We start from the raw sequence: 10,038 nt of genomic DNA on the forward strand, positions 1-10,038 counted from the left end.
CGATACTCAGCGGCGTAAAGAGCAACACAGCTTTAAAAAAAACCCAGAATGGTGAATAAACGACACCGATAAAACACACACCTACCGCCACCAATCTGAGCCAATAAAATGCACAAGCTGCGCAATTTTACACGAATTAATTAGAGAGCAGCAATAAAGTGCATAAGGCCCCTATTATTTTTTGGATTACACATATCACGTGCAGTAGCAGTTCATTTCATCCTGCTCCTATTCCATAAATTGGCGACCCGCGCTACAGCTAATGCCTTAATTATTTTACCGAGGATTAATCGCCCCCCCCCCCCAACGGGACCATCACCCTATGGAAACATGGCAACTTTATTTATATATTTCAGCCTCCGCTCGGTCACAATGTGAGGTCCGGGGGAGCAGCATTCATGGCCTGGTGTGTGAGCAGGGAATTCTTCGGCTCAGCAAATTAGACAAAACGGGCTCATTGTTGTGTCTTGCTGTGTCACTCACCCCTCCCCCCGCCATCCTTAGCCTGACAATTCACGGGACCGCACAAATGAGGGTAAAGAAAATACGCACAACACTCACACTCAACCGCCGAGCGTGAACGAGAACCTATGGATCTGTGTGTGTGTGTGTTTTAGCGCCGTGTGCACAAAGCTGAACTAATTCCAGTGGAGACACCTTTCCTGGTTAAATAAAAATAATAACACGGAGAAAGCTCACTACAGTAGTAAGGCTGTAGTGAGGATACTCTGGTAAACTACAATGTTTTACTACAACTATTTTTTTCACCGGGTAAGGCCGACTGAGTTATATAGCCCTTTTTAAAAAGCAACCTGATTACATTTCGATTTAAAGCTTTCGTGACTGCAGGGATTCATCTTCTTGGTTCTTTCGGTAAAGTCACGTAGAAGGGAAGTAATAAAATAATAAAATAATAAAATAATAAAAATAAAACATAATATTATTATGTTTGATTTTTATTATTTTATTATATAATATTTTTTTTATTTTATTACTTCCCTTCTACGTGACTTTACCGAAAGAACCAAGAAGATGAATCTGACTACAAATGACAGCTCAACGAAGTGGATTATCACGCGGACATGTATGGCAGCCACACGCTCAAAATGTATGTTTCTAAATGTGGAAATAACGGCACCCAGATGAAAATCCACGCGACAGCAGGGAGAGAGACATGCAAACTCCAAATGTACAGGCGACAGGGTCGGGATTGAACCCACGACCTCCTGTATACCAGGCAAGGTAGTTAACATATCGCTGCCTCGGCGCCCCGAACGCGATCCACTAATTTCCAAGGGCTGTAATTTTGTATCTGTTTACAAACAAAACTCAACTTACATTATGTTATCAGGTGAAGGAGGATATGGCTATTTAGTGATCGGTAGGTGCTTAAGTTTTCTTGGCAGTCTGCACACCGGCTGAGAACATAACCGCCATGATATGGGAGAATGGCGAGGCATGCCCACGATTTCAACATCCTACATTTTTCGTCTTTCGAATGAAGCGTAAATTAATTAAAATATCAGGTGAGGAAGTGAGTAAAAAAAAATTGATAGTATTAAATAAAAAATGTGGTGCAAGGCACTAAGGTTATCCAAGTGAATGGGGTATTTGTTGCAGACGCAAATTGATTGATCAATCACTGGAAACTTTCCTTTCACTGAAGCCTATACACGATAATGATACACTGTATAAATAAATAACACATCGCAAGCACACGTCACTGATTATATGTCTCTTGAAATCTACCTTTGCTTTCAATGAAACACATCTGGACAGGTGTTCTCGTGAAATCAATTGCCGTACTAATAACGAAACCACACAATAAATGTTATATATATTCACACACAACGAGTGTGCCCTTAGTGCCGATGCACTTGTTTTTTTTAAGCACCACTCATTTCTGTCGATCCACTTGAAATGAGACCAAAGTTTGAATGTCAAACACATGCAAATAATCCGCAAGTATACGTTGTGCTGTATGAATACTTCAACCGGCTGAAATTGCTTGACCCAGAGATCTGAAGAGCCCCATTCGTCGAGCATTTAGCACTTCCACGATTCCGACAACAGCATTTAAGCACACGATGTGTGCCCCCCCCCCCCACTTATGTTTCCATCGCACGTACGAAGCTGCTGGATTTTGAATGTACGCACATCAAACATCCAAAGACTTGAGATGCCACTTAGGACGCGTGACAATAACAAGTTTATATATTTATTTAAGCCGGTGCCTCCGTGGTTGAGTAATGAGCACTGACGTCATGTTCAGGCTCCACCGATGGACCTGATGCAGAGATGCGCGTATATTTTTCCGCCGTGGAGTGAAGATAGTTTAAGAAGTCATCGCAAAATATAAAAAACTGTCAAAACTGGGAAATTAACTTATAGGCGTCAAATTACCGTGCAGAATTTGGGAAAACTGCTATTCTCCATGACCCTATTACTTGTTTTCTTACTCCATGACCATCTGCGGTTTTTCGTATTTTGCATTGCAAAATAGCTTCTGGTTATCCACAATTTATTCAGGGATAAGGGGACTAACATTGGCGGGTTATGTCGTGGATAATCGCATCCACAATCAATTTGCACCATATCACCACAGTTAACAGGAGTCCTACCATAGAGTAGACACTAACATACCAATGTGTGTAATCTGCTACTCTTATAAGAATACTGAGGGCTCGCAACATTGAGAATAATTGACAGAAAGCAATGGGAGCACCGAAATTAGTTGTTTGGGAAAAAAAAAGTTTAACTCGAGCTCATTGGGTTAATAACTTCAGCTATTACAACAAAGTCACATGTAGCACTTTGATCAGCAATTCTTTATGAACTTCTTGCTTTGAATTACGACTGTTTTTCTATTTTGCGACCACTTCTTGTTAATATATATATGTGCGAATTAATTTTCAAGGGCCGTTTTTTTTTTCAAACACACAGCCACCAAAAAAAAACCAAGACGTCATCGCCAAATGAAGAAACATTCAAAGACATGGAGAAACACCTCCGTCTACGTTCAAGCGCGTAAAGAATCGGGCCGCTGGCTGTGTTTTGTAACAAAACACGTATAAGTGCTTTTAGATAGCGTGCGCATCTGAAGAGTTGGCCTCACCGAAAGAGCAGATGTGGGACAGGGCAAAACAACAAAAAAGCGAACGTTGAGGCGAGCACACGGCTCAGTGGCGACAGAGCAAGGGACTGAGGAATGTTCTTTGGGGCTGTCACCTGCCAAGAAACTTGCGTGATAAGCACCACTGGGCTCACGATTGTCTTGCAGGAGGGAGGCAAAAAAAAATGCCGGCTCATGAAGCGCAACGCTGTACTAAGTAGAAATTTGACGGGTGGCACACTTCTCAAATAGGACCAGAAAATTGTGAAAGCAGTTTTGGTTGTCTTTGGAGGGGGGCTTCTAAGAGAAATAGCTGCCTCATGAGGCATCGGCAGGTACAATAATTTATCGCATACTTATTTGCGGAAGTTAAATTGACATTACAGTTTAGTATGCCCGATGTACAGTACTTGTCAAGCGATCTATGTATGCATTTATGAGTGTTCTCCCCTTGTAAGAATGGGTTTTCTCTGTTTGTTTTGTTTCACACGTAAGTAAATATTTTTTAAGATTCAAAAGGAATTGGTCAAAAATCGCAGGCAGGCCTGTGCTTGAAACTCAGTGTGGCAGTAAAAAATAAAACCTACTTTAATATTGCGTGGATATATACACGCGCACAGACGCATTCACAATGTTAGTCGATTTTGCGCAAGGATTAAAGCTTTCATTCCTGCAGCTACCCTGTAATTTATGTGATGAATTACCAAAATGTGTGTATTACGTTAATTGCAACAGCATAAAATATGGCGTTATTTGTTAAAGCCAGGCCGTTGTCATGTGTCTTAGAGAAATTACGTAAGTTACACAAACGGGGACACTATATTGTTTTATTTTAATTGTTGCGACCCAGTGTGCTATTATACTTTACTGCATAGTTTCCTATTTGGAACATTTGGCAGCTTATTGCTTTTTGATATATATGTTTTTAAAGATGTAAGATGCACAAGACTGCACTGCAAAGATAATATACAAAATTAAATGACTTTGATAAAAAAAAATGGAAGTTAGATTTTTTTTCTTTCCTTAAAAGTGGTAAAACATCAAATGACAGGGATAACTAGGATAGAAGTTTGGGGCAATATCGTAAAAGATCGGGCTATTTTTTTTGGTTCCAGGTCGCGTATCCCCTTTGCAATGCTGCCGGGCGCACGCGTCGCGTGTGTGCACACAACTCGGCACTCAGGGAGTGACAAACCCACTCACTAAATGTCCTCAAATCAGTACCACAGCCTGCACTTTGCATTTACTTTCCTCCCCCCCCTTCACACTCCACGCATTCACACAATTGAACCGCTGGTGGGCCCTCTCAGCTAAAACTGTTTGTACTGTGGTTCGTCACAGTCAAACAAATCAATAGAGAAATTGGCAGGGCCCAAAAAAGAATTCACCCCCACCGCATGACGCGTTCAGAGAAGGGGGAAAAAAATTGAGACGCGCATTTACAACACCTTAATTAACTCGCGTGGGAATTTACACCCCGTATTTATTTCTCCCCGTTTGTAATCACACAAAGCTGTCACGCTTACAGTATTGCCGCCGTTTCACCTTCAGGTTTTTTTTTGGTTCACTTTACAGCAATCCATCGCAGCAGGCATTCAATTTTTTTCTTTCTGAAATTAGGCGTGGAGAAAATGAAATGGGCCCCCGAGTAATTAAAGCGCAGCAAACTCCACGGCTTATTCTGTGTAATGTAATGTGCCGGAATTAAGCGGTCAGCAAACCGCCCCTGCTGGCTTGCTGTTTTCGCCTCCAACGCAACACATTAGTAAACAATTCCAGGCTTTGAAGCCAACATTTACTTTTCTCTCCTTGTGTGTTTCGCGGATTGTGGACGGGCCCACCTCAATGTGCTCAGGTGCACAAGCAAATCGGGTCCCATGTGCTTTTAAAGTGCTTGTTTACTCTCCATTCAGAAACTTTGAAGGTAAATTCAATGCTGCTGCTGCTACGGAGGCAATGGGCGGTTTGTCAGAGCGGGCATTCTGAAACTCCCGTCTAAAGTCCGAAGCGAGGGGAACTGCTTTGAATTTAAGGTCATGCATCTACAAACACGGATTAGACTTGTATTAACACGCACACGCACAGAAACAGACAGACAGACAGCGTTCGGACAGACACATAACACACGGAGTATTCCTGAAATACGGCCATTATAATTGACGTTGGCCAAACATGGCAGGGCAGGACCCTCCTCAAAAATAGTCTCGGGACTCAATGTGATTTTCTGGCTAATTAAACAATACTTATTCGAGGTACTGTACAGTTTAAACAATACACAAATGTAGTGGCATATTTTTTCTTTCTCCTTAACAATGTGTAAATGCCAAGTTGCAGCAAATTATTTGAAATGTCAGCATATAAATAGTAATGCACTATATTGCGGGTACAACATGGACGATATTAAAATAGGGGTAAATTTTTACGTATGGTTTAAGTTAGTCAAATTTACCTGAGTATTGTTAAGCTTAATAAGCGAGTGCAATTGTTTAAAGATTCGGTCTGAAGTTCTACATTTCATAGGATTGTATACTGTCCAGCGCGCTGCATGGCAATGCGAAAAATTTTCGTATGTGACAATGCATATGTGCACGCAAGCATGTAACCATGCGGTTACGCAGACTATATTCTCAGTTGCAGGATTTTCAGAAATGAAATTCACATACAATGCATAGCTAGAGCCCAAGCACACCATTTTTGGTAACACCGTCACGGATATTTGGAAATTCAACCAATATTTTTAATAATTCAAATTGAATTCTGAATAACGCACCTATAAATATGCAGAAAGTGCATCCATATTTCCTAACCGTGTAATTAATCACTCAATACTACGGCGAAACGGCCACATAAAACGGATTCCATTTTGGTGGAAAATGCAATCTCATTTTTTTTTCTAAGCTCAGTTTCATTATCTTTGCTCACTTGCTCATTAACTGGGTAATGTCAAAGGGAATGACCAACATAAGGAGGTCTGTAACATGGCACTGTGTCTCTTCTATTATTAATACTGCCCGTTCCATTGATGAGGACAAATCTGCCCTATCACAGAGTTTATGTAATACAAAAAAATCAAGCAAAAATGGATATCAAAGGTAATGTCTCGGATCATTGAAACACGATTAAAGCCAGTTTTGACATGCAATTTCATAGCATACACATGTGGTTCGCTATCATTAATTAGTTACATAAATGTATCGGTACTTTATATATATATAGAATATAATACGCTTAGCTTAAGAACGTCTCAAATTATCTGTTTTTGACATGATCGTTTGCAGTGTTGTAAAGATCAGTAAAATATAATAACTAAGCCATAGGCTCTCGATCTTCAATGTCCCCAAGGCGGCTTAGACCCCGACATCAACATAATTTGCCATGTTCCTGGTCTATATACAATCTACCATTAAATTGCTTCAACTACCTGGTATATTTACAAAACTTGTATGACTGCCTGTTATGAATAGACAAACTGTGATACGGTTTTTTTTTGTATGAGTAAAAGAAAACGCAATAAACTCAAGACAGCCAAAAAGTAGGGACAAAACACCACTGGCACGCACAATACTTCATCAAATAAACAATGTTTTGACGGTCGGTAGATAAAAAAAACGGTGTACTATTTATGAACCGTGTTAATGAATTGGGTTTTCACAGAAATCCGCACAATACATTAAAAAGCACACTACGCGGTCCCCTATTCCGGTGATCCCGCCGAAACCCACACACGCCGGACCCTTTAAGAACTCGCAATAACGCCTTGTTTCCAAAAAAAAATTCCATCCAACTCTCCGTTCGTTTGCGAAACGTACGAAGGCATGAAATTCAACATATCCGCTTTGCGTCAGGCGGGTTTCATGGCCTTCAACGAAGTACGCTTAAACAGAAATACGTATTAATTACGTTCTGAGCGGGACACATTCGTGCTAAAGACACGACATTACATGTAAAGGCGTGGGTTTTTTTTAAGTGTGCGTGCGAGAAAGAAACTGGGATAGTCCACTTTAGCCATCACCACCAACACTCCATTTACCCCCTGCAATAGCCAACCCGTTCCTTATCCCCCGTGGTATACAGGCACACACACGAATGTGTTATTTAGTTATTTGTTTTTTGCCGAGACGTGTGACATCCCAAAGCAAGCGCTGGCTGCCACTAGCCTGGATCGCAAAATTCCCATTCACCTTACAGCCTTAGAAAGTCTACGGATTGGGGGGGGGGGGAGATGCAGGCGGCATCTTAGAGTGTCCCTCTTCGCAATAAATCAAGGCGCATTGGATGTTGGTGCATCGCCCCCCTTACATCCATCATCCCTGCAAGATCGGCCTTAATCAAGCAGCCACTTACACTGGATACACATTCATTTCGCATCCTTCCGTCATAGAGAGGGCGCGAGTCTCTTCCCACCCCCCTTTCCCCATGGGTTATCGCTTTGTCCCAGTTTCAAAGGCTCATTTCGTGCGCTTCAACATCATTTTTTTTGTCCGCGCGTGCCACTGTGTGTATTAAAGTGATTCTTAAAGCACAACGGTTTGTGCAGCCCAGATGGAACACGCGCACGGCAGACTCGTTATCTCTCGGCATCACGACGCGCGCGTGTGTGTGTAGCGGTTAGCGCGATGCGCTATGAACCCAGGCGACACCGGTTCGATACCCGCTCACGGCCAGCAACCAGTGACGATTATCTGAACCAGTACTGGACCCTCCCCTCGGTCGACTCAGCCTCAAATGAGTACCTGGTGCGGTGTGTAGAAAAACATCGCTACTGGGGAGACAAAGGCGGTCGGGCGTGGTGCTGGCCTTCATAGGTGCTCGCTAACAGCACTTGCCCCAACAGTCTGTTTAAAGATATATGGGGGAATCTGTATCTTTGTCATTTAGTAGTTGGCGTTAGGTGCTCGCTAACAACAGTTTGCCACAACAGAACCTGTCAGCGAGGTTGGGGGTGATCTTTGTCGGTGTCTTTTCATTGCCAGTGTGGACGCTGGCAATGAACGGCATCCAATTCCAACGTCTGCCCCACTGAATGAATAACAGCTTCCAGCGGAGCCGGACAAGGGCGTCTTCTCGTACCGGACAAGCTTTAATTCATCATTGCGCGTCTGTGGTTTAAAAATGACGAATCCGATGTGTCAAATAAATACAATTAAAAAAGTTTATAATTTATCTACGATTTGCCTGCCGCGTTTTGTTTTGTATATCGGATCCAACTTTAAGCGATGGATGATGGGCAGAGTGATTACTGCTCGTTTCTCGGTGCGTGCGTGTGAGAGTAACCACTCGCTGTCAGAATCTGAGCGTCATTGCATTCTAAGCACTGCTAGCTTGAGTGATTTTTTCTCTCTCTTTCTCTCTGCTTCAAGAAAAGCGTTTCGGATGATAAAAAAGCCATCGTACACCACTAGACCGTACGTGATAACAGCCGTGCACTTACGGTTGTGTATAACATTATCTACTACGGCTGTACCCATGCTATAGATTTCGTTGGCATACATACACACAATATTGTGTACGTATGAGCGCACAATCACCATCGCATCAATTGGAGCACATATGATCGGTTGCATCGCAAAGTTGCTCCAACATGCACCCACCTACTCACAGCATTGGCCAGTCGACATCCAGCAGCATATGAGATTGCCACTATGGCATTATACACACACACGTTGGTGGCACACACATGTCAAAGCATGTCCTACCGAGATACACAATGTGTGTTACACGCATACAAATATATGAAACGCACGCACGCGTGCCGCTGCTCCCAACAGTCAAAGCATGCCTTTGAAAGCATCGCTGATCTGCCAGTGCTCAACTAACCTACAACACGCACGCTCATATTTAGTGACCCTCACCGACAGCAGCGAGCGGTGACCACCGCGGCACCGAGCCACGAATAGCAGCAGCAAGAGTTTGGGATGGACGCCCGCGCCCCTTACCTTCGAGTGCGACGACGGCGAGGAGAAAATGGAACAGCAAAAGGTAGTCCATAGCTCTGCCCGTGTCCAGTTCAGTCGCCCGGCTTGCCGCGCATGTAATTCGGTCCCCCTAACGAGAGTAATCCCGTCGCGCCGTCAGTGTCTGTCTCCGGTGATGCAGCAGCAGCAGCTGCAGCAGCAGAAGCAGCAATAGCCACGCAGTTCGTAGTGGTGGTAGTGGTGGAAGCGCTTCAATCGCGGACCATGCCTGCCCACTTCACAACTCTCCCCTCCCCTCCTAACTCATCCAGCCTCCAAGCGCGCTCGCTCTCTCTCTCTCGCGCTCTCCGCACAGACGACCACCCTTTCAGTTGTGTGCTCTCGACGGAGGCGAGACGCTGCTTCGGAGATGTCTACTCCGCCTACCAGGGAGGGAGCAGAGGTTTGGCGGTGGGAGTGTGAGCGGGGGAGGGGGAGGGATGGTTGATGAGGTTGGTGGGTGTTGTTTGAGAGATGGGGGTTGGATGCTACTGGCTATACCGCTGTAAAAACGTCCAATCGGGGGTAGGTCGGTGGGTGGGTTGGTGAGTGGGTGGTGGTGGTGGCGTTCCTGTTAGCTGTGGCGCTGTTTTGTGGTTGTGGTGGTATTGGGGGAAGGGCACACTGAGTGGAGGTGATTCTGGGTGGTTGGGTTGAATGGGGGGGGGGTGTAGCTGCGTTGCCGTACAGTCCACACCATCATTTCCCAAGCACAATCATGCGCAATAGATTACAATGTTCACAAAGCCACCGTACGGCCAAACGCACCGTACCATCGTGCTGCCCGCATGCCATACCATTATAGAATAAGTATTTTGAACTAGTCGAATCTAACGTGATTTGCCGCAACACGATGGGGACAAGTAAAGCTAGTTAGACTGGGGACACAAGGCACGTACACATTCAAAGTCCTACACGCGATTTCAGCCACAAACGCTCATTATTTAGCCGATGACGCGCTAATTGGCCACA

General features: G+C 44.0%; 1 protein-coding gene across 4 annotated transcripts in view; it reads right to left on the bottom strand.

Annotated features, from left to right (window-relative positions):
* Positions 1-9,509, bottom strand: part of LOC144730696 (ephrin type-B receptor 2-like) — a 143,117-nt gene extending 133,608 nt beyond the window's left edge. For 2 of the 4 annotated variants that reach the window (XM_078611387.1, XM_078611386.1), the window contains exon 1: positions 9,049-9,509. In XM_078611387.1, coding sequence (XP_078467513.1) covers positions 9,049-9,100 — 52 coding nt within the window. In that variant the 5' untranslated portion in view covers positions 9,101-9,509. The remainder of the gene's footprint in view (positions 1-9,048) is intronic. The other 2 variants (XM_078611388.1, XM_078611389.1) reach the window with 2 other exon arrangements.
* Between the last annotated feature and the right edge of the window lie 529 nt (positions 9,510-10,038).

Source organism: Lampetra planeri, chromosome 36 (genome assembly GCF_965212315.1).
Source record: "Lampetra planeri chromosome 36, kcLamPlan1.2.h2, whole genome shotgun sequence".
Taxonomy (NCBI): domain Eukaryota; kingdom Metazoa; phylum Chordata; class Hyperoartia; order Petromyzontiformes; family Petromyzontidae; genus Lampetra; species Lampetra planeri.